This window comes from Papaver somniferum, chromosome 11 (assembly GCF_003573695.1).
Source record: "Papaver somniferum cultivar HN1 chromosome 11, ASM357369v1, whole genome shotgun sequence".
NCBI lineage: Eukaryota > Viridiplantae > Streptophyta > Magnoliopsida > Ranunculales > Papaveraceae > Papaver > Papaver somniferum.
In genome coordinates this window covers 74,414,804-74,440,317 of record NC_039368.1, presented here as the reverse complement: position 1 = coordinate 74,440,317, position 25,514 = coordinate 74,414,804, and the positions used below count along the sequence as shown (strand labels likewise).

Here is a 25,514-nt window from a genome sequence, read left to right as displayed (position 1 = left end):
TAACATTATCATATGTACTAAATTTGAATCTCATTTTTTCGCACCAGTAGATAGTCTCACCAGTTTTCTTCTCTCCTTTTTTATCCACGATTAAGTACTGACTCTGTGATTCACGAGGTTTATCAATATGAAATCTGTAGGTGATTGTAAATTATATGAATACCAAAATATAAATCCGTTATTATTATAACGGTGTGCTCTCTCTTGACCATATACATGAAAAAAAGCAAACTTAAGAAAAAACTTATTGATTGTGAGAAACTTATTTATGTTGACAGAAGCTCAATTTGCTTACAAAACGGTTTCATTGAAAGTTATATGTAAAAATCTAGTAACACACCTAAGGGGAAAAAAATGAAGTAACAAAGATTGAAATTTAAATGGATAAAAATGAAGTAACAAAGATTGAAATATATTGGAGTTAAAAAGTTAATAATGTTTATATAACAAAAACATAAATAGTTAATAAAAATAAAATGAAAAAATAAATACAGTTTACTGATATTCTATTTTTTTGTTCTCGGCAAAACTACTTTGCTGACATAAATTTTTCGAGGTTTGTCATGTTTCAGCTAATTTTTTTTTCTTCGAAATTTATCGGTTTTAACTCTTGCTGACATGCCGATATCTGTATCTATTTTATTGGCGATTCGTACGAGATTTTTATTCCAGCTCGATTACACTTCACAACAAAACTCCATCTCTAATGCCAAAACGACAAAACTTATTTAATGTGTGTCCTCTGCCTATCGGCATTTGTAGATACGTAAAAAAAATAATCAAACTTACAGCTAGATGAACAAAATAACGTTACTAGTATTAAGATTAGGTCTCATTTTTCTCGCTCCATGAAATACTTTCACTAATTTTCTTCTTTCATTTTTTATCCACGATTTAATACTGAATATGTGTTTCTGATTCACGAAGTTTGTCAATATGATATATGTGACCCCAAATGAGATGGATCACAAAATATCCATTAAAAAGAAAATAATTACAGAGATGGATTGAAATTTATTGGAGTTTTTCAGTTATAAATTAAAGTCTGTTGACATAAAATAAAATAAAAAATAATAATAATCTAACAATAGTTCTTAGTAAAACTGCGTTTGAGACATGTATTTTCGAGGTTTGTCATGTTCCAAATAATTTTCCTGCTCTGCTTCTCGGTTTTAACTCTTGCTGACACGCTAATATGTGTGTCTATTTTATTGGCGATTCATACGAAATTTTCTCTCCCAACTGGATAATGAAAGCAACAACCAATCTCTGACGCTTAATAAAGTAGCGACAAAGTCAATTTTAATTTTTATTCTCTACTTGTCGTTATTCGTAGATACACGAATTTTTTTTAACAAACTGACAACTAGATTAACAAAATAACGTCACCATATCTACGCAGATGAATTCTCATTTTTCTTGCTCCATTAAGTACTTTCATCATGTTTCTCCTCTAATTTTTTATCCACAATGTAGCTCTAATTCTTATTATGATTTTGATTCACGAGGTTTGTCAACAAAACAGTTATCTGATCTTTGTATATGATGGACACACCAACTTCAAACAACTCCTATACGAATTTTGATATTAAATTATACAGTTTTATTGAATATGTTATAGAGAATCTAGTAACACCTATTAATAAGGGAAAAGATAGTAACAAAGATATATTGAAGATATTGAAGTTTTCAAGCTAGAAATTAACAATTTGTTTAAATAAAATAAAAAATAAATAATTTAACAAATAAAATGAAAATGAAAAAAATAAATATAATCTACCGACATTCTGGTTTCTGTTCTCAACAAAACTACCTTTGTGACATAAATATTCCGAGGTTTGTCATGTTTCAACTAATTTCCGCTTTTGTTTCTCAGCTTTAACTCTTACTGACTCGTTGATATCTGTATCTATTTTATTGGCGATTTATACGAGATTTTATCTCCGAGTTGGATAACAAGAGCAGCGATCAGTCTCTGACGTCTAATAAAGTAGCGAAAACGCCAATTTAGTTTTTATTCTTCTTGTCGATTTTCGTAGATACGCCAAAAACATATACAAACTGACAGCTAGATTAGCAGAATAACGTTTCCTCCACTCAGATGAGTCCTCATTTTTCTCGCTCCAAAACTACTTTCACCACGTTTTTCCTCTCCTTTTTAATCCACGATTTAACACTTGACTCAGGTTGTGATTCAGATTCACGAGGTTTATCAGTAAAAGTTTAGGTGTTCCGCAAATTAAGATGGATACACAAACTTCAAACAGCTCATCACCGTCGATTACGGTGGTCTTTAATATCAAATTAAGTATATCATCACCCAACTGCTTTATCATCTTACCCCTTAAATATATCCCATCAAATCAATTACAGTTTCACTTAAAAATTTACAATCTTGAATAACAATACTTTTTACCATGTTCTCACTTTCACTCTCATATTTACATGGCCGGTGATTGAAATGGAAGAATAAAAGCTATGGGCAATATGGTAAACACAGCCAACAGAATTCTCTATCAGTAGTACCTGCCATTTTGAAAAAAGACAGAGGTCAAATAAGTAAAGTGGATTCTTTATATAGAAACAGATAGTGGTATTTCGATTTGCGGGTTAAATTGATTAGAAAAACAAAAAACAAAACCAGACTCTGTTTTTTTCTTTCTTCTTCTTCTTCTTCTTCTTCTTCTCTCTAACTTTCAAAAAGGCAAACAGTGTTTCAGTTTTATCTCTCTTCTCTCTCTACTCACTACTCATCACACACTGTTTTTCTGTTCTCCTCTGCTTCTTCTGGTGCTGCTGGTGAGAAATGGTTATTAGGGTTTCAGTTTCACTTCACATTAATCTCATCTTCAGTTTTTGTTTTTGTCCCTAATGCTTAAAGAAACACAGGCTCGAGAGGGCCATTTCTTTGGTGTTCATTTCTCTATCATTTTTAGTAGTTGAAGGATTTTGGAAAGTGGGGTTGGTGTTAGATTTTTGAGTTTGAAGCTTGATTGTGATATTTTTAAGAAGCATTTATTGAAGCAGTAGTTTTTTTTCTTTTTCTTCTTCTTATCTTTAGTAGTTGAAGTTGATTGATTGATAGAGAAAGAAAGAGAAAGCAGAAGAAGAAGAATAATAATTAGATCTTTGATTGCAAATTTGGGTTTGAAGAGCACAGAATTGTCTGTTTTTCTTCAACTGGAAGAAAAAAATTTCTTGTTTTGAAACCAAGATTTGGGTTTTGAAACTGAAAGCAGAAGATAAAAGGAGCTTCTTTTTTTTGGTTTTTTTGGTTTTGTCTTCTGCAACTTTATCTATAAACCCAAGGACAAACAAGATTTGATTGACAAAGAAAGAGATATTCCATCTGTATCCCCATACCCAGATTCTCTGTTTTTGAACCCTTTAATCCTAAATTAAGAATCTTTTTCACAACTTTTGGATTTTGAGTTTGGTTAAAAATGGCGATGCTGGTGTCACAACAACAGCTACATAGAGAAAGTAGCAGTGGAAGTATTGGAAGTATGGGAGGAGGAGGTGGTGGTGGAAAACAGAATCATCATCATAATCATCATCTTGATTCTGGGAAATATGTTAGATATACTACTGAACAAGTTGAAGCATTAGAAAGAGTTTATGCTGAATGTCCTAAACCTTCTTCTATGCGTCGTCAACAACTCATTCGTGATTGCCCCATTCTCTCTAACATTGAACCTAAACAGATCAAAGTCTGGTTCCAAAATCGAAGGTAAAATATTTCTTTCAATCTTCTTCTTCTTCCACGCAAAAAAGATAATGGCTTTTTTTATGAATCGGTATGAGTTTTTAGTCTTTGGAATCGGTCTGATTTCGGTTGATTTTGCAGGTGCCGAGAGAAGCAGAGGAAAGAAGCATCTAGACTACAGACAGTGAATAAGAAATTGACTGCAATGAATAAGTTGTTAATGGAAGAGAACGATCGGTTACAAAAACAAGTGTCTCAACTTGTTTATGAGAATAGTTACATGCGGCAGCAACTACAAAATGTAATAATAATAATTTCATTTTTGTTTGTTTTTGTTCAATCTTTTTTTTTTAAGAATTTCGACTTTGTTAGTTTGTGATTTTGTGTCTTGATTTTATGTACTTGTTTTGGATTGATGCAGGCAGCTGCTACAACAACTGATACTAGTTGTGAGTCTGTTGTAACCACTCCTCAGCATTCTTTAAGGGATGCTAATAACCCCGCTGGGTAAACCTCTCTCTCTCTCTCTCTCTCTCTCTCTCTCTCTCTCTCTCGACTGAATGAATGAATCAAGAAACGATTTTTCTAGATAATTTCCATGGAGATTTTTATTGATGTGTTTTTCTTGTTTTTTGGTTTTTGGCAGACTCCTTTCAATTGCGGAGGAGACATTGACAGAGTTCCTTTCAAAGGCTACAGGAACTGCTGTCAATTGGGTCCAGATGCCTGGGATGAAGGTTTGTTTATCGTCCCTTGCTTTCGATTTGTAAACCTTTGATGCAGATTGATGTTGTTTATTAAGTTTTCTAATTGTAATTGTTATTGCATGTCTAGCCTGGTCCGGATTCGGTAGGAATCGTTGCAATTTCACAAAGTTGTAGTGGAGTGGCATCACGAGCCTGCGGTTTAGTAAGTTTAGAACCTACTAAGGTAAGCTTTGGCGAAACTTATTTGAAGTGGAATTGGAGTCGGAAAGATCACTCATAAGTTGTTTTCTTAAGGGACTACTAATTTATCAGGTTTTATTCCTTGACAGATTGCAGAGATTCTCAAAGATCGCCCATCCTGGTTTCGTGCTTGCCGAAGCCTCGAAGTATTCACCATGTTTCCTGCTGGAAATGGAGGATTGATTGAATTGATATACATGCAGATGTATGCCCCAACCACCTTGGCTCCTGCACGGGACTTTTGGACTTTGAGATACACAACTACTCTAGAAGACGGCAGTCTTGTGGTATGTTTTCTTGCATGAACTAGAATTGTCTCGGCTCGTTTACTTATCAAGTTTATTAGCATGGAGAAAGCGGAATCCAACCCTAATTTGTAGTGTTCTTTGTTTTCTATATGGCATCTTTAACTGAAGGTCTGCGAGAGATCACTCTCTGGAGCTGGTGCTGGCCCAAATGCATCTGCTGCTACCCAGTTCGTTAGAGGTGAGATGCTGCCAAGTGGTTTTCTGATTCGACCGTGCGAGGGTGGAGGGTCTATCATTCACATTGTTGACCACCTTGATCTCGAGGTATGATTTCTCTTGCTAATTTTGCATGTTCAGCAGTCCATATACTTACCTTGTACTAATTTCCTTTATTCTGCTTACTTAGGCATGGAGTGTACCCGAGGTGTTGCGGCCACTTTATCAGTCATCGAAGGTCTTAGCTCAGAAGATGACTGTTGCAGTAAGTAATTTGACACTAATCGATTTTAAATACTTATACACCATGTTATACTTCATTTCTGAACAGCGTGATGATATTAATGTGAAACAAATCTTGTTGGTTTTCTAAGTGAAGAACTTGTTTTATTAAATCCTCGTCAATTTTGATGTGTGCCAAATATTGCTAAAAAAAGTAGTAACGTTGTTCAACAAAGGACTGACTGTAACCTCTCCTGTAAAGGCACTTCGCCATGTCAGGCAAATAGCTCAGGAGACTAGTGGTGAGGTGGTATACGGCTTGGGAAGGCAGCCGGCTGTCCTACGAAACTTTAGCCAAAGATTGAACAGGTGACTTCTGTTTCCATACATATTTCAGTTCTGGCCTACTGACTTGTTGTTATGCAGAGCTGAATTCACTGAATTGTATGTTAAGAAATTATAGTTGTTAACTAATCTCCTTTATTTTTATAGGGGATTCAACGACGCAGTCAATGGATTCAATGATGATGGCTGGTCGTTGATGAGCAATGATGGTGCTGATGACGTAATAGTTACAGTGAACTCTGGCAAAAACTTGAGCACCCTCTCTAACCCAGCTAATGCTCTTACATTATCTGGAGGTGTCCTTTGTGTGAAGGCATCCATGCTTCTACAAGTGAGTTCGGCTATCATTTTATCTATTCAGTGCAGCCTTCAAACGCAATTGTGCAATAATGATTTTTATAAATGGACAAGGGCATAGTATTCGATTTTTAAACCGACTCCCTTTTTGTGCCCCATCTATCTGAATTATTAATATGATCTGCCTAGTTCAATAACTAACTAATTATGTTATGTTTTTTTGTATCATTAGAATGTTCATCCTGCGTTGCTGGTGCGTTTCTTGAGGGAGCACCGCTCTGAGTGGGCAGATTATAACTTTGATGCCTATTCAGCTGCTTCATTGAAATCTGGCTCTTATGCGTATGGAGGATTGAGATCGACTAGGTTCTCTGGCAGCCAAATCATCATGCCTCTTGGCCACACAGTGGAACGTGAAGAGGTTCTCTCTCTCACACATATTTACTGTACTGGCTCAAAGAAGTGTGATCCTGTAGTTATTTAGGAAATCTAAGCACCCTAAAACGTAATAGAACTATTTGATACCAAGTACTAACACTTCTTTGTGGTGCTGAACATCTTCAGTTGCTTGAGATTATTCGCCTGGAAGGCCATGCTCTTACCCAGGAAGAAGCTATGATGTCACGAGATATCCATCTCCTACAGGTTGGTTTTGAATTTCTCTTAGGATTTTACCTTGGAATGTTAACTTTTCCATACTTAACATCTCCTGATATCCTTAAAAATGTATGCTGCAGATTTGTAGTGGAGTGGATGAGAATGCAGTGGGAGCCTGCTCTGAGCTTGTTTTCGCCCCTATTGATGAAATGTTTCCAGATGATGCTCCACTTCTGCCTTCTGGCTTTCGCATCATACCGTTGGATACAAGAACAGTTGCGTTCTTAACTTCTCATCCTACTCGTTTTTCTTTTCTTTTTACTGTGAGGATCTTTTCACAACTAACGCATACCAATGTACAGGGTGAAACACAAGATACATTAACTGCACATCGTACGTTAGACCTTGCGTCCAGTCTTGAAGTCGGCCCGTCCACGAACCGTGGTGCCGGAGATGCGTCTCCTGGTACTCACAACATGCGTTCAGTGTTGACCATCGCGTTCCAGTTCCCTTTTGAGAGTCATCTTCAGGATAGTATTGCTGCCATGGCCCGGCAGTATGTACGAAATGTCATCTCCTCTGTGCAGAGAGTTGCCATGGCGATAGCTCCTTCTGGTCCAGGCCTCCAGGTGGGGCCAAAGGTATCTCCGGGATCTCCCGAAGCTCTAACTCTTGCTCAATGGATCAACCAGAGCTATAGGCAAGTCACCAACCTTGAAATGCCGTTGTTGATCTACTACCTTATTTTGATTTTTTATTTCTAATTTAGTTGTTTTTGACATCTATGTGCTTCAGCTAATAGAAACTGTGTTCGTGTTTTTGCAGTTACCACTTGGGGGCAGATTTACTCAGGTCAAATGGCGAAGGAGGTGACTCTATATTGAAGCTTCTATGGCACCACCAGGATGCTATATTGTGTTGCTCCGTGAAGGTATGTCTACATCTTTTAATTGCTCAATATAATTTAAAATCTGGCTTAATGGTGACAAATTTGCATAACAAGTTTGTATCAGCACAAAGATTGAGTTCGTATTAGGTGTTGTTTCTCATTCTTTTTTCTCGATCCTTTACAGCAATTGCCTGTCTTCACATTTGCAAACCAAGCTGGGCTGGACATGCTGGAGACCACACTGGTAGCCCTTCAGGACATAACACTTGATAAGATATTCGACGAGTCAGGTCGGAAAGCTTTATGCTCCGACTTTGCCAAGTTAATGGAACAGGTAATATTACATCTGTAGAAGGATTTCCACATTTTTCAGTGTACGCCAAAATCGATACAGTGTCTAACGTCTTTTATTCTTGTGCTCAGGGTTCTGCTTATTTACCAGCTGGATTATGCATGTCAACCATGGGTCGTCATATATCATACGAGCAAGTCATTGCTTGGAAAGTACTCGCCGAGGACAATTCTGTTCACTGCTTAGCCTTTGCATTCGTCAACTGGTCTTTTGTTTGAACACTTTGTTTATTTATGATTTCCCCCAAACCACTGTTAGCACCACCACCACTAGATAATCAATCAAAAGAAATCAAGAAAAGCAGGAAGCTTTTGTACTAGAAAATCTTCTCTGTTTGCATATATTTAATTTATTTTACTTTTAATGAAGTCATTAGTGTTTTAGCATAAATTACCGGCTCTTCTTTCATTCAAAATTTTATAGCAAAAAAAAAAAAACACATCTTTGAAAATAAAAATAAAAATGCTGAACCCCCAAAATCCTACCATAATTCTGGGGCTGAAGGACTTAACATGACCTTAAAAAACCTAGCCTTGCCTTGAAGGTGTACCACCAGGCATTAGATTTGGTGTATAGGACGTTGCCATTGGCTGGGCGAATGCCTGTGGCACAAAATATGCAACTTGTCCTTGATGATTTCCATAACCCTCCTGGTTATTGTCTCCACTTGGTCGGACTACCATCATTGGATACTGCATTACCATCGGATACGCCCCATTCGCGGCCGCACCCCCGTTTATCATCCCCACTGGCAGCATTGTCGAACCATTAGCAAGGTTCTGGTTGAAGGGTTGAAGAACATATATAGGTTGCATCTGCATAAAAGTATTGCCTCCTGTAGGTATTGTAGCGGAAGCTCCATGCTCAGAAACTCTCGTATCGCTAGGATGACGTTCAGCACCTTCAATGGACTGAATTTTCTCATCAGTCGTTTCGATCTTGGACTCCCCGAGTCGATAAGTTGTTGTATCTGACCGGCATTTAACTTATCGAACCGATCATCCCATTCCAATCCATCAACACTATCTTCCATGCTGCCAGATTCATTCGAATTATCATCTTCGATTGTACTCTTTCCATCATCTTCAAATAATTGCTTGTGTCTTTCAGTACGTTTTTGTTTCGGCAAACTGAGATATCTCTGAACGATTCGAATCACATCCCCTAAATTCTCAGGGTACGTATCAGGCCGTACCGGACGATGATTACCACCACCGCGACTGGGTCCGCCGTAGACGATCATACAAGCATCAACATCAACTAATGTAAGAGAATTCACGGACTTTCTTTTGTAATCCTTTAATTCTCGTGGAATATGACTTGAGAGTAACCATCTTCTTCTTTGATAGCAGAGCCTCTCTTAAACCAAGCAGAATAATGATTTGTGAGATTTGAAACAAGATTAGGGCTTTATATATTTATAAAGGAAACTTGCCGATCAAACTATGACCGATAAGGGGAAACTTGGGGAAGGAGTTTCTATTCTTTGTATTAGGGTTTGCTGTTTCTAATACCCCTCTTAAAACTGGAAATATCTTCTTAATACGGTATAATATACGGCAATGGAAATTTCCTGATAAAATCTGAGTAATAGAGCATGTTTGTCGACTAGAAGCAATTCGACACAAGTAGTGATAGCGTGTTTGGATACCGGAAGTAAAAGCGTTTCTGACGAAGAAGTAGATGTTTTTGTTTCGCAAAAAGTTGATACTTTTTAATTGCGGAAATCGCTTTAAAATTTTATACGTGAAATAATTTCTTGCTTTGTTGATATATAGAAGTCAAAAAGTTATTTTTGGATATGTAAACTCTTATACTACAGAAACAAAAAGCTTCACATAAAATTGACTTTTTTGTGTCAAAAAGTCATTCTAAATTTGTATATCCAAACTAACTCTTGTTTTTGACTTCTAGAAGAAAAAAAGTTGACTTTTTGTGAAGCAAAATAATTTTGCTTACGAGTTCCGAGATTGGGAAATAGGAGCAGTTTTTACTTTAAGAAGCCCCTTGGTATTCTTTCCAAATTAACTTTCGACTTTAGGAATTAATTAAGTATTAAATGGAAAAGCTACGTCACACTTATTGTCTTCGTACCAACAAAAGAATTACATCCATCTAAAATTATGTGCCCTTTTTTATTTTTGGTTATAAGAATCAACTTAGTTGAAGAACTACTTTTCACTTTAAAAAATTACAGTACTTTCTGATTTAATTAATTCGAAAAAGCAGAAGTTAGTTTGGCACCGTAATTTCATCGTGACTTAAGAATAAAAAAATCAGCTTTTCTTATAAGATTTATAGGATTGGCAAACTGTTTTTATTTCTGACTTTGGGATTGTTTGTATTGTATTCTAACACCAGCGTTGATCTTGAACCGTGTTGCATGAATGAGTCATATAAGGTCCAAGATGCAGACACCACTAACCAGTCCAACTTGCCTAGAGAGGTGGACCAATTGCCCCTCCACCACCGAATCGTTAGGGGTGGGGGTTTTCATATGTTAGTGGGACCCAACAACGGAGGTGCTGGTGGACCAATTGGTCAACACAAAGTGTTTTTCCTGACCAGTCTGTATCTTCTTTATCAATCTCTATTTGTCACAGGTTTATTTTTATTTTGGCCTGCTTTAATTTCCAAATGCTCAAATCAAATTTAGTGAGTAATGAAGTTTGATTTTCACATAACCTAAATGCAGGTAGGGTACTCTTTCTGCCGATACTAAATGCATTATAGGTCTTTCAAATGGATGTCATATAGATGATGATGACATTACAGTATCCAGAGAGTAATGTTAGAGTTGTACTTTTAAGTTGTGTAGACAACACACAAACTACTCAGAGAAATAAGACAGTGGAATTAATGATGTCTTTTCTGTTAGAACTACTTGGAAAGAAAAGAATGGAGGTTTCATCATGATGCAGACTCTCTGCCATGTACTGATTCCTTTTGTTTTTTTGTTTGTAAATTCATTCAGTAAGACCTCCTGAGTCAGTTTAGACTAGAGGTAGTTGTACTGCAGACTGAAATAATGTCGACCCAGACCAAAATAAATATCAATCTCCACAGTAACAAAAAAAAAAGGGTACACCATGCTACATATGAAATGTACCAAATTGGCCTCTAACTGTTTCATCTAAATCAAGGACTAATTACATGATCATTAGTCGTAGTCGTTAAGCTAAGACAGCCACACACATGTATAATGTGGGCTGGATTAATTGATTGGTAATTAATCTTTTGATTAATTAGTTGCTATAATGATGAGGTTTACGCCGGTTATCGTTAATCATGCAACTCATGATTAATACTCAAAGTTAACTAATCTTGATTAGTGGAATTTGATGCACTGGTATCATGCTGCTGCAATGCGGAAGCAGTTGTATTTAGCTCGTCGAGAAATCTTGTTATTGTCTGCACAAATAAGTCATCCATGCCAGGTTGAACCGGCGTAGGTGCAGCAGTGGTGGCACTACCACTCCCTCGCGAACTCTGTGCATTGTGCATTATTACAGTTACATAGAGAGACTTGACTGACTGGAAACTATAGAGAAAATCAGCAAATAAATGCGGAAAACCAAAATGAATGCATCTCTAGTTTACATATACTTGCATGTAATGCCTAAGTAAATGTATAATGATGGCACAACTTACCGAAGAGGAGGAGACCCTACGACGCTTCGGCGGTCTTGTTCTAGCATTCATCATGTCGATCAGCTCATCAAACCGAAAAACAGATGATCCACAAACCTAATCAGCTTTTAATTAATACTAATTATTATAAACAACTCATTAATATACAAAACAAATGTTTAATTTATTTTGCAATGTGGCTCATATAAAAGCTTACCTGTTTTACTATAGCTTCGTATTTCCGTAAGCATTGGTATTGCCTTCTATCATCTTCTTCCCTAGACATTTCCATAAAACTCTTTCCAGTATAACTCCTTTGTTTGTTCTTGAACTAGCCAAGTTCCTGGTGATGAATGGGATGGTAAAGAAAAGTGGATGTAAAGGGGTGGCTGCAAAAGATATATACGCATGCATGCGCATGAAAAGGTATCGGTGCCAAGGGGCTTTTTATAGGAGAAATGGTGGTGCAATCAACGCGTGTTAACGTAGCTTGAATATTAGTGTGACCGTTACACAGGAAGAAGACCTTCCCAACCCCAAGTAAGAAAAGAAGAATGACATGAAAACGTTATTATTTCTTTTTACAACTACCATTTCCTTCTTTTGTCCCATGGACTCGAAATGAGAACCTCGTGATGGCATAACCGTAGTGACTTTGAATGTCAAAGCTTTATATATATATATATATATATTCATAGTCACAGAGATCTCCAGAGAGAAAGAGAGTGAGACTTGGAATAATAACGGTAACTCAATTGGTGCAGAGAAATGTCAGCAAAGAATAACAGAAACAAAGAGAAATAAGACTACGTATGACCAGTACCTGTAACTGCACTTGCGAATGGATAGACCGGCCAGAAGGAAAGGAAGATGGATGAAACAACATGAGTTATTAGACGGACTTGAAGCACAGTTCAGCATTGCACTGGAACATCCTTGGTCCACAGACTAGACCAAGGGTACCTGCTGTTGGCTTCTTCTTTTCTTTTCTTTTTTTAATAATTGAGCAGCTGTCGAGTTCGAAACTACCAAGGAACCCACAATCTTACATCCAGCTTGAATGTGGCCGATATGTTACAAAATGTTTGTATACAGTTCACGGAAAGCGTCCGAGTAATTATGCACAGCCAATTATCGTTTTTTGAGAACTTGTATCCACAAATGGAAATATTTATCTATCATTACAAAAAAGAGAAACCTCGACAACAAATCCAAAACTAGATTGTTTCTAGAAAACACTCTGCTTCTTTTTCTAGCGTTCTAATGTTTCGTCGTCATCTTGATGCCAATGACCAGAAGTTCAACATAAATGATGGGGTGACTAGAAACCAGCTGAGGTAGGCCATGGCTGTTGCCAACTCAAACCTTGCACAGTGGTTCTGTGCACATAAACCAAGATCGTTACTGATAAGGACCGTAATACCTGCTGATGCAGAGGCAGCAGCAAATATTAATGTTGATGTGAGCTGCAACCAGAAACAAGTCTATTAGATAAAGCCACACAGTTGATGAACAAAACTAGAGATGATAATGAGGGAACATGAATCAGAAACACCTGAACCACGAGAAAGTTATGTGTATTCATGATAACAACAAGCACGGAATTTCTTACCCCATCTCCAATGGTGAACAAACTGACAATCCTATAATTGCGCAAGCAGCGCTTCACAAGAATGGAGTATATATCAACTATTGCCAAGGATAAACTCCACAAGCTTTGTAATCCCGCTGCTGCAACAAGGTAGCTGGCATAGACAAAGCAACATATTATGAGATAGCAGACAGCAAAAAGACCAAATCTTTGCGAGCTCACAAACAATAAGACACCAATTATGACTAAAATTAATTGAAAAGCAGAAAGCATTAAGTGAGGAAATGTTAAATTCAAAGACAAATACACGACTGGAATGACCAAGATGAGCTTATTACTATCCTACTGTTCACTTAGGCAACTTAACTCATAATTATGTCACACTCTTTTCATTCTGGTGAACCCATAATTCTTAAGATCTATTCATATAGGAGTAAAAGGAAACTGTAAATCACAAACTTCCTAAAATATTCTTCTAAGGTTTCGTCATTAGTCCATGAGCCAAAAATGTCCTCATGATCATAACATAATCAAGGTCCTTCTCTCTTTACGGATTTAGAGAGGCCTTCCCATTATATGGCAGACAGTATCTCATTCTCGCAGTGTGCGTAATGTAACACATTCATTAAGTGTATGTGTAAACTATAAAGCTCAAGTATAACTTCTGAGATACTGCCCCATCTACAATGACTTATGGTTATTCTTATCTCCAGCCTATATGGGTCTTCAGTCCTATCCTTCATTACCCGACACTAGAGATGCGTTTCTCGAGCACTGACTTAGGTGCTAACTGAAGGCTGAACAAATAAATCATGTTTAGCAAAGAAAAAATCAGATATATAACATCTTATCTTATAAGCAAATATAGTTCTCCTTATACACCTTTTACAACCAACGTCTTATCTTATAAACAAATATAGTTCTCCTTATACACCTTTTAAACCAGTATACAATTCAGAAACAAAATGCATTCCACTAGTGAACAAGTTACCACCAACTCTTTAGCTTCGGAGGACGTAAGCGTAAAACTTGTAATGCTGCTAATGGTTCACTTTCAGATGCGAACATTCTCAGATCCAAAGATATGGGCATTTTAATTTATATGCCTCAGGCATATTTTCAAAGTTCAACCAAGAAGATTCCACAGGAATAAATGCTATTATAACTCTTAGTTGGAAACATTGAGTATTAGTTATACATTATGACTTAGAAAACATGCTTCTGACAACATCAACAGCTCGATGCTCACCTAACAAATGCAAAAACTAAATCCAATAATAACACAAATACTTTCCCAAGAAACGCATATGCTAGATTAGCAAGTCATCCTCCTTTCGGTCGAGTGACTTAAAGCAATTTATCAAGAGAAATTCTCAAGCTAGACAGAATTAAATCAATTAATGCCATCTAATAGTATCTATAAAACGAAATACTACATGGAGTGTCTCTTCTGGTTTGTCAGTTCATATATCATTTTGTATCATCACGAGAAACTCTCTTTGAACACCACTAGTTGAAAGGCAACCAATAGCAAAAAAAAAAAAGAAAGATACACACCATCCAATTATAATTCATAACGCAGCGATTGGCACACTTGGCAGAACCTAAGTTTTCACCTTAGTCAAATCTTACGATATTCAAGATTTGGTGAACCTGTACAGCAATTCTCAACCTAAATTGGAGTTAAGAAATCATTTCAGCATGTCAAATAAGTGTGATAACAATCTAGTTATGATATTCTATCCCTAACCAAATGGTACCCAAGTTGTTTCAATTTTACACAATAGCTCGTTGCTTTGTAAAATCATCTATCCCTAACCAAATAGTACCCAAGTTGTTTCAATTTTACACAATAGCTTTACGAACAAGTGAATAACATTCCCCAGTTAGACATACAACGATTATCAAATTCTAAATGAAACATAAAATGACTGATATATAGTTACCAGAAGGCTGTGACTGAAATGAAATCACTTGTAGAAGCCATAATACAGACCGACACAACAGCAAATGCGAACTGACATAAACGCAACGAAAGGCCGAGAAGAGTACCCGGCATCCCTTGTATATCTCTCATCCTTACTCTAGGTCCAGCATTTTCATCACCACCACCACCAACAACAACAACACCACCAGTATCTGGACGAATTTCTATTGGATGCACAGAAGGATGACTTACATTCATCTCTCTCCCTAATAACCACAATTATTCAATTCATTGGTCCACCGATTTGACTTCTCAATATACAGTTGTTGACCTAATAACTTCACAATTACTGAAACAAAAAGAAAAGTAAATATTCGAATTACATAAACCCTAATTTAGCAATTCGGGGATTTCAATCTTTCATCTATTTAGAGCAAAAAGATAAAAGAGAAGAAGTTAAGGGCTAACCTTTATAGTTTTTTCTACTGATTTTGGATTTCACCGGATTTACCGGTGATGGATGTAATAATCTGATCGGATTCTTACACCGGTGTTACATGCAAAAACAGTTATTCCGACCGAGTTCTGGACTGAAATCCGGCCTTCTTTTTCTCGAGAGAGAGAGAGACTGAGAGAGAGGGCGAAGAGGAAAATTCCTTTCAAGAATGTTTGGGGTTCGGTGATGTCCAGGGGATATGTGTGTATACGTGGATATAGTCCATGTGGCGGAATAATTGACTAGTGTTGGTGAGTGAGATTGATTTTTGAAAAGTAGTATGGTCATGGTGAGGTGAGCATCATCATTGTATGTTTCCCACGAGGTGCCTTAAAAGAATTTTCATGGTTTGAATCTTTGAAAATAAAAATGTGAGAGTAATTAATTCATTCTAGTGGCTGTCCAAATTCAACTTCCAAATTAAGTTCTTCGTCGGCTTGAATGGGAAGTTAATAGGCTATTTGGTTACACATCCCGCGGTTGTTTTGTGTGTTGATTTCTGGAGACAAAAAAATCAAAAATTAGTTTTTGCGACTTAAAATATTTTGTTTTCGATTTCCGTTTCCGAATTCTATTTCTGAAAAAATAAAAGTGTTTATATTTCTGATATTTAAACGCGCTTTAAGATTTTGTCTTATGGATATCCAAGATTCATTTTTCAGCGCCAAAACTGTAGCCTTAAAATCCACATTCAAGGTGACGTTCAAGCTATTGCTTGAGTGCATTATGGATTCAAGTTTGAAGTGCCCAATGGTTTGATATTGGAAAATTTACTTTTTACGCTACACCATTTGGCGCTTTAAACCACAAGCATCAGATTTTGTATTAGATATTAAAATCTAGTGGTTGTTTTTTGGTGCCAAACCATTTGACACTTTTAATCTTAGCTTTCGAATCTTCTTTAAAATTTAAAAATCTAACAACTCTAATCTTTTAGCGCCGAATCATTAGGCGCTTCCTTGATTCAACTTTGAATCACCATAATGCTCGGACGTTGATTCAAGAAGACGTGTCGACAGCTAAAAGCTAAACTTTGGGTTTCCATAACACTAAGCCTAAGTGTTATTGTTTTCTTAAATCAACTTTCAAGAGACGCACAATAATTGGACACAAATAATAGAGTCGTTGAATTTTAATTTATAAAAATAAATTTGATGGTATAGATTTGATGCGACAAATGGTCCAATGTAAAAAGTAAAATTTATCAGTTACTGACCATTGGGCGCATCAAACTTGATTCAATTTCACGTTTAAGCAGGCTTGAACCATGGCACAAATCAAGTATAAAAGAGACTTTTGACCACGTTTTTCCACCTTGAATCTTAAAGTTGAAAAACCATAACACTTAGCCTAATTTAAACTATCATCTCAAACTCTCAACCACGGTAAAGATTAGAATATATCATTTGGTTGAATGATGGAGTTATTGTGAATACTAATGAACTTTTTAGGACCTTTAACCCGAGTTTAATGATCTACGTCATGTTGGGAAGGGGTATGATTCAAACGGTTTTCAAGACTTTAAGAACAAAGCGGAAAATAGTTTTGCGCTATTACGTGGACTGGGTTACCGTAGTAAGTTTAGTCGTTGGCAGAGACGGCCCTGATGAAAGTTTGACAAGACTTTGTCTTGGGCAGCACCATATATTAGGGTAACAAATTAGGATATTTCAGAAAGAATTTTTACCTTTGTAAAAAAAAAGAAGAAGATGGTCTAAACAATAACTAAAAGTATAAAATGGGACGAAAAATCATAAGAGAATAAAGGGGAAGAAAAAATAAGTTGTTAGCTTAATGGTTAAACTTTAATAAGAAAAAGTTGCATTTATCGTTGTCTCTCTAAGTCATTATTTTTCTCTCGTCCCCTATTATTGTGAGTCAGGGTAATCACTACTGATGGAATGCTGAGCTTATCAACGGAATGAAAACATAAATCATGATTGATTCATATCAAAATTTTCCAAGTCTTTCAATCAAAGTTTTAGGACAGAAATATCGAATCCCCATCAAGTTTTCTAGTGCTTTTTATTTATTGATTTTGTGTTTTTTATTTACTTCAAATCCCTAAATTAGCCTTAAAAGTTCTAATTTGAGAGTTTAACTGAAAAGTTAAAATTAATCACTATATTACTGTAGATGGTGAAATTTGGATAAGGGGCAAAAATGTCATTTTAAGACCATAGACAAAATTTAACTTTCACGGGAGAGATTAAGCCCTTGGACCTCAAGGCACTTATAGCCACTATTTTCCTAGTATACGTCCCGCGAGATAATGTTGGTAGTGATGTCGTGACTCCTAGCACACATCCTCGACGAGATACTGCTAGTCACATAGGTTCTGTAGAGCGTAAAACGTCCCCGACAGACTTATGAACCGGATTAGCCATAATTACAACATGTCTTTATGAGACGTGGCTGATTGTGATGCCATGATTCATAGTATACATCCTCGACGTGATACCGCTGGTCATATAGGCTCTGTGGATGTGTAAAAACGTCCCCGAAGAACTTATGACCCAGAGCGAAGACATAAATGTATCCTATAAGTACGACTCACCCTATTTGAGATCAAGGATTGATTCCTGGTCATGTCTATTCTAGGCTCTGATTCGGCTTACCGAGGCTTCTGAATAATTCCTAGTACATCCCCGCGAGATACACTGGTTGCCTCCGGGTCCTTTCGACAGACTCCTAGAACATCCTTTCGAGATACATTGGTCTTGTCAACCACATCAAATAGACACATTTGATTTCTAGCACATCTCTGCAAGATACGCTGGTCAAAGACAAGTGATCCGAAGTCTCGCAGAGACGTTAATCGTACGCACAAAGCCCTTTCTCTCTCTTCAGGACGAGTCCTAGTTGACCACAGAGAAATTCGGATCCGTCAATAAAGTCTTCATAGAGATTTGGATCCGTCTGCAAAATCTTGGAGAGATTCATATCTCTTCACAAAACCTCGCAGAGATTCACATTTTCACATCTCTCCTCAAAATCCCGGAGAGATTCACATCTCTCCTTAAAACCTTAGTGGGATTCAAATCTCTCTGGAAATCTCAGACAGGGCCGAAAATTCCCCATGATGGGCACACGCCTTACCTAAGGCTCCAGCCTATTTCTAAGCCTCTCAAACACACTCACGTCTAGTAAATAGAGCCTTAACTATACATATCTATCCAAAAATGTGGATAAGCTCTCTTGAGCTCTGCATGCTCAACAAAGGGACCCACAAGCAATAATACGGTCTCCACATGACATATGTGACCGACCATGGAGAGAGGGAACTCAACCTCATATATCCCCCACACTCTGCACACGATTCCTGAGGCATTCCATGCCTTTTCACGTGACTCATCCTAGTCATTCTCACAAATCAGAGAATACCTTTATACCTTGGCCAACTCGGCTAAATATAATATTTCTCTCCCAACTCATCATCACAAAGGCTCACTCAGCTCCACACAAATGGAGGAATATCAATTAGGGTTTTGGTCTGGCGGCCTACGACACGTGTGAGAAATACCCGGCCTATTTCTCACCGCAAAAGAGAGTAAAGGTGGTGGAATAATGAGACAAACTCAACCTAGTTTATCTTTATTTATTCCTAAAGAAACGGGAGAATTGATCCGCACGACACGGCAAGCAAAAGTAGGTATTTTCTCCGAAAAGGGATGTCTGATTGGTACAAAGAATCGAGCAAGCTCTCATCACACAAGATGTCATTCGTTTAGGGGTAGGACACTCGTCCAAATCCTATCCATCATACCTTCTCACGCCGAATGCAGCATAAAAGAAAATTAGGGTTTAGGCAAAATACAAGTCTGGATTCAGAACTTCTCCAGGACAAAAATTCTACAGTCTCACAAATGGAGTCCATATTTTCTCATCATGTCTCACCAACCTCACAGTTATCCAAGGATTCATTCAGGTCTCCTCTTCCTCAAAAACTCATATAGAAAGTCGAAGCTCAATATTTAGCCAGAAGAGAACAATTAGAGTATTGATCAAGTAAACCTTAATTTTGGAATCTTTCTCAAATTAAAGGTCCTAGCTCCTCCCCTACATGAAAGGCAATGAGGCAAGTATTTCATCATCACAACCAAGATCTCTCTTGCACAACATCATCCCATGCGTATCTAGAATACCATTCATACTACACAAGCGTACCTCAAGTCTCTAATGACGAAATTAGGGTCGTGACAGAATTAACCCTAGTTTGAGAATTCTATCAAAACAAAATTTTACTGATCAATTGTAATCCCCAGTTACTTCTCGCACATACCATTAATATCATACACACGAGGATCTCACTCACACTTGCTCTTCTCTCCTATGCGGCTCACAGACAGATATAATTAGGGTTTCGCCAAAGGAAAACTCCAGACTCAAGAGTTTGAATCGAGTAAGGAAGTATTTTATTTTGAAGGGAAATTTTATACGATAAAGATATATCCTCACAAAGAGAGGTTAGTCCCAGCAAAATCATACATGAGTCAATGGTTGTATACTGTCGGGTTTCGTAATCAAACTAGGAGGCTATTTTTCACGTACATCAGATTTACGAGGATATGTGAATCAAAATATGACATCCATTCATTTTTCACGACGCAAATTTCTATTTTGGTACAAGTAAACTCTAGGCACTAAATTAGGGTTTGTACACCCTTTGGACTAAATTCTCACTGTCAGTAAATCCCAGGGAAGTCTCAGAGATCAAAGCAAGCTAAATACCACTCGTATCATTACATCACGACTTATTTAAAGTCCAAACTCAAGTCAAAGATAACATGCAAGGATATATTCAACAAGCCAACAACTAGTTCACCGCTAGTAAATCGTTATTCGATTCCCTGCAAAAAAAAATAACTTTATGCAGCGGGAAAGACTGGTTCAGCAAATCCTAATTCAAATTGTTGGGTATTTCAAGTCATTATTAACTTGTAACCAAGTTTCAAATCTATCAAGGTATTTTCTTCAATCTCAAGAACTGGGAACTGAGCCTCGTCTCTCTTTGCTATGAGGGACTGCCGAATAAGAAGGTACCATATGCAGACACAACTTCACACACAAGATTCACGTAAAGAAACTCTTGCACATCCAGAATTTTGGCACAAGGTGGATCTTACAATTAGACAACGAGATATGCCATGACTTTCAGTTTTCATCAGCTCAAGATATTGTCTCTGTTCTACAATCCTAGACCAGTTTTCTTTCACGTAAAACCTAACATGACCAGATGATCAGAACTATTCAAGATTCTTACTAACTGTTATAATAGCCACAATCAGCTTCGTGGATCATAGCATCACAACATTTGTCTGCACGATTAAGCGCAAAGTTGAAAATTAGGGTTTTAAGTAGATAATCCCTAATTGTAAATTTACACCCCCAATGCATGGATTTCACAATAACAAGATTACAACATTCAGATAAACATTTCCCAGCATAAATATTCACGAGAAATTCCAAGTCCAGAGTTGATTTCATGTTCAAAGCGAAGACTAAGCATCAATTCGGGAACTCTGCAAGTCTAAAAGAACGAGCGGGTCATAATTTCGTATGAATGATTTGTTACCATCTATATACTCATCATAGAACAATCAAGGTTATACTATGAGTATAGGACTTAATGTAGATGGTGAAATTTGGATAAGCGGCAAAAATGTTATTTTAAGACCATAGACAAAATTTAACTCTCACGGGAGAGATTAAGCCCTTGGTCCTCAAGGAACTCATATCCACGATTTCTAGTATACGTCCCCGCGATATACTGCTGGTCGTGATGCTGTGAATCCTAGAGCACGTCCTCGACGAGATACTGCTGGCCACGTAGGTTATGTAGAGCGTAAAATGTCCCCGACAGACTTATGAACCAGAACAGCCACAATTCCAGCATGTCTTCGCAAGACGCATCTGATTGTGATGCCATGATTCCTAGTATACATCCTCGATGAGATACTGCTGATCATGTAGTCTCTATAGATGCATAAAAAACGTCCCCGGGTGACTTATGATCCAAAGTGAAGACATACATGTCACCTGTAAGCACGACTCACCCTATTTTGAATCAAGGATTGATTCCTAGTACATAATCGCGAGATACACTGGTCATGTATACTCTAGGCTCTGTCTCGACTTAACGAGGATTCTGAATAGTTCCTAGTACATCCCCGCGAGATACACTGGTTATTGTGCCTCCGGGTCCTTTCGACAGACTCCTAGATTATCCTTTTGGGATACACTGGTCTTGTCGGCCACATCATATAAACACAGTTGATTCCTAGCATATCTCTGCAAGATACGTTGGTCAAACACAAGTGAGCCAAAGTCTCGGAGAGACATTAATCGGGAACAAAAAGCCCTTTCTTTCTCTTAAAGACGAATCCTAGATGACCACACATAGATTCAGATCCGTCAATATAATATTCATAGAGATTTGGATCCGTCTGCAAAATCTTGGAGAGATTCACATCTTTCCTCAAAATCCTGGAGAGATTTACATCTCTCCACAAAATCTTGGAGAGATTCACATCTCTCCTCAAAATCCAAAATCTCTGAGAGATTCACATCTCTCCTCAAAATCCCAGAGAGATTCACATCTCACCAAAAAATCTCAAAGAGATTTACATCTCTTTTCAAAATCCCAGAGAGATTCACATCCCTCCTTAAAATGTCAGTGGGATTCAAATCTCTCGGGAAATCTCAGACAGGGCCTAATATTCCCCATGATATGCACACGCCTTACCTAGGGATCAAGCATATTTCTCAGCCTCTCAAACACACTCACGTCTAGTAAATAGAGCCTGAACTATACATGTCTATCCAAAAACGTGGATAAGCTCTCTTGAGCTCCGCATTATCAACAAAGGGACCCACAAGCAATAATACGGTCTCCACATGACATATGTGACTGGCCATGGAGAGAGGGAACTCAACCTCGGCTCCTCTCACACTCTGCATACGATTCCTGAGGCATTCCATGCCTTTTCACGTGACTCATCCCAGTCATTCTCATAAATCAGAGAATATCTCTCTATCTTGGCTAACGCCGCTAAAGATAATATTTCTCTCTGAACACATCATCACAATGGCTGACTCAGCTTCACACAAATGGGGGGGGATATTGATGTAATTTCAAAGTTGTTGTAGTAATAAATAATAGAGTTCGTTCAAGACTTGTGAAGGTTGTGCTTTTAGATTTAAATTTTAAAACAAAAGAAAATAAAGCAAATTAAAACTGATTATATTAGAGAGACTGGGGTTCAGGATTTCACCATTCACCAAAATTCATGTAATTTAATGTTAATTTTTATCATGCAATTCTAGACAATATAACTCCAATCAAAAGAAATTGTGATTCTAATCATTGCCTAAATTAGATTTTCAAAACATCAATTGTTAATCGCAAGAATGAAAGCCCTAAACTAAGCATACTTCATCAAGAGAAAACACAACTAATTAATAAAAATCATTACTCAATTTTCATTCGGTGCAAATAATCATATAAGAATTGCAGAAACAAATTCAAATAAATTTTACCACATAACTTTTGGAAGAATGGCTTCCTCCATCGCCCCGGAAGATTGGGTTTAGCTCATCATGTTGGAAACACACTCAAAATATGTATTCATGGCTCAAAAAGTGTTTACAAGAAGAGAAAATAGTGAAACAGGAAATCTGCAACAGCACATGCGCGTTGCAGACCGACTGTTTTAACTCTCAATTGTTGTGATGAAGATAACCGTTACAAATATGAAGATAAATGTTGCAGAAGATGATGAAGAAACTGTTACAATGAAGATAAATGTTGCAGAAGAGGATGAAAAAACTGTTACGATGAAGATAAATGTTGCAAACCAGCTGAAGAAACTGTGACAAGCATTTGAAGAAACTGTTACGACGGATGAAGAAACCGTCGATGTTTCCATGTTCTTCACGAGCAGCAGCAACAGAGTTCTGAAAACTCTTGATTCACGCTTCCTGAGCTCTCCTCTCGACCCCAAACTCTCCCTAATCCTTCTATGTGATCCTATGAACCTATTTATACATCATTGCGACATTGAATCTCCCAAAATCTCTTTATTTAATCCCATTATTTCTTTTATTCTCGAAAATATATTGTTTCCAAAAATCGTTTTCCTACGCGTCTGCAGCTGTATTTATTTCCTTCTATACCTTCTTCACGCTCCAGAATATCGATCAACTCTTCCAAGCACGTGCAGTACACGTTTAAATTCCTCACAACTCATGCAAGCTCATGTTTTTCCTCCAACTCCCTGTTTGGAATAAACTAAGTTATCCAGCCAAATTTGATCGAAACAAACACCCATACTAGCTCTGTTAGGACATATCACAACTACCCATGAAGTTTCAGCGATTGAATCACACAAAAACTCCTCCAAACATTCGATCGAAATTCTTCCAGTTAAGTGAAATGCTTTCCCGCCAAAATTGGTTTTGAATTTGAGAATAAGATGTCCTCCTCCTAATCCTGTACGGGTTTCCCTTTAGCACTTGCCTTATGGGGTGCAAATAGTAATTTTTGGGCATAAATAGTAATTTTTCTGGGGTTTCTCCGGCACATTTTTGGGGTGCTTCCGGTGCATTTATGGGGTGCCTTTAGTACTTTATCCTGGGGTGTAAAACACCACTATTCGAGCCAATTTTGCTGCAAGAGCTTATTTCTCTATAAATACCTACAAAGACATAAAATAACAAAATAAATACAAAATCGAGCACTAACAATACATACAATTGAGACATATTAGACACATGAATGCGTCTATCAACACCCCCAAACTTATTATTTTCTAGTCCTCGAGCAAATCAAAACTACAAAATAAAAATGACTACACTTAGCACGTGCAACAAGCCGTTAAACCGCTAGGTGGCCCTAGCGGCGGAGTGTTGTCTCCGGAGGGTTTACCAGAGGTGTACCCACAAAACCTTTACTCCAGACCCTAGCTATCTACGCAGAACCTTGGAAGGCACTAAAGAATCTCCTTGGTTTGCATACTCTCATTGACTACAGGAGGAAGTACCCTGATGCGAAATTCCAATTGTTGTACACGAGTTTGCACTCAATATACTAAAATTCATATATAAGTGACAGAGCTCTACTCAGATAGTTTCTGTACATCATAACCGGAGTCAACCAATCACATGGAAAGATTAAGAAGATGGATAAAGAGATGGTTAAAAGTGAACGGTGTTTCCCATATCTGTCTGAAGGCCTCTGCCAAGGTGAACCTATCTTAATGGACTGAGATACCGGTCTGACTAATATCAACACATCTGGCATATACAAGGGCACCAGTGGTCGATAAACCTAACTCTAGGTCAACACAACTGGCATATACAAGGGCACCAGTGGTCGACTTTATTGAATTTATTCCGGTTGGTCTAATGGTCTGGTCTTTTTTTTTTTTTTTTTGGTATCTCAATCACTCTATTCCACCCTAGAAAAGGTAACAACTTGAATCGTGTGCCCCACCAAATCACTTAAAAAATAAAAACAGAAGGATTAGGATTCAACGAGATATGGCGAATGTTAGATGATCAAAACTATATATTAGATGTTAGTTTTGCTATCTCAAGCTTGTTGCCAATGTTAGTTGATCAAAACTATGTATTGATTTCTAGTCTACTAAGTCAAGTCTCAGACTAGGTTAGAATTTGGTAGTTGAATATCAGACATCACCCTCGAAGAGTGAAGATCGATGAAGACATTTGGAGAACTTCTATATCAGGTATGTGAAGACTAAACCATTTTATTTTACTCACATCTTACCATTCAATCTGTTGAGACGATGTCGTATGATTTCTAGTATATTTACAAAGAATAAGTTTCGAGTCAGACTTGTCTTGTTAAAAATATCGAATTATTATTTTAGCAAAGACGTTCAACGGTCCTTAACAATACAAGTTCTAAGTAATTTATTTTATGAATTAATTTGTGGATCAATTGAAAATTTCTCATGCAAATGATTTTATCACCTGGAAATGTTTCAAACATCATAAGAGAGAATTTCAGAACTACTGATATTTCTGC

The 25,514-nt window shown here is 37.3% G+C and overlaps 3 protein-coding genes across 5 annotated transcripts; 1 reads left to right on the top strand and 2 right to left on the bottom strand.

Annotated features, from left to right (window-relative positions):
* Nucleotides 1-2,601: 2,601 nt before the first annotated feature.
* Nucleotides 2,602-8,209, top strand: LOC113321758 (homeobox-leucine zipper protein REVOLUTA-like). The gene is made up of 17 exons (XM_026569673.1): nucleotides 2,602-3,730; nucleotides 3,848-4,007; nucleotides 4,128-4,213; nucleotides 4,353-4,443; nucleotides 4,541-4,636; nucleotides 4,743-4,940; nucleotides 5,070-5,225; nucleotides 5,308-5,382; nucleotides 5,602-5,708; nucleotides 5,832-6,015; nucleotides 6,214-6,402; nucleotides 6,546-6,626; nucleotides 6,719-6,853; nucleotides 6,941-7,278; nucleotides 7,404-7,509; nucleotides 7,652-7,801; nucleotides 7,891-8,209. Exons 1-17 carry the CDS (start codon nucleotides 3,444-3,446, stop codon nucleotides 8,035-8,037), a joined length of 2,586 nt encoding a protein of 861 aa, XP_026425458.1. The 5' UTR covers nucleotides 2,602-3,443; the 3' UTR covers nucleotides 8,038-8,209.
* Nucleotides 8,210-10,822: 2,613 nt separating this feature from the next.
* Nucleotides 10,823-12,391, bottom strand: LOC113320102. Of its 3 annotated transcripts, XM_026568037.1 has the most exons (4): nucleotides 12,273-12,391; nucleotides 11,667-11,792; nucleotides 11,471-11,566; nucleotides 10,823-11,308 (listed from the first exon to the last, which is right to left on the bottom strand). In XM_026568037.1, the coding sequence occupies exons 2-4, from the start codon at nucleotides 11,739-11,741 to the stop codon at nucleotides 11,138-11,140; spliced, it is 342 nt and encodes a 113-aa protein (XP_026423822.1). In that variant the 5' UTR covers nucleotides 11,742-11,792; nucleotides 12,273-12,391; the 3' UTR covers nucleotides 10,823-11,137. The 3 variants fall into 3 exon arrangements, with proteins under 3 accessions (XP_026423822.1, XP_026423823.1, XP_026423824.1); XM_026568038.1 differs by having other exon boundaries at nucleotides 11,471-11,542; nucleotides 11,667-12,334; XM_026568039.1 differs by having other exon boundaries at nucleotides 11,471-11,533; nucleotides 11,667-12,334.
* A 108-nt stretch (nucleotides 12,392-12,499) lies between these two features.
* LOC113320101 (CASP-like protein 5A2) lies at nucleotides 12,500-15,633 on the bottom strand. Its single transcript, XM_026568036.1, has 4 exons — nucleotides 15,436-15,633; nucleotides 14,987-15,316; nucleotides 13,062-13,194; nucleotides 12,500-12,915 (listed from the first exon to the last, which is right to left on the bottom strand). The coding sequence occupies exons 2-4, from the start codon at nucleotides 15,223-15,225 to the stop codon at nucleotides 12,724-12,726; spliced, it is 564 nt and encodes a 187-aa protein (XP_026423821.1). The 5' UTR covers nucleotides 15,226-15,316; nucleotides 15,436-15,633; the 3' UTR covers nucleotides 12,500-12,723.
* Nucleotides 15,634-25,514: the final 9,881 nt, after the last annotated feature.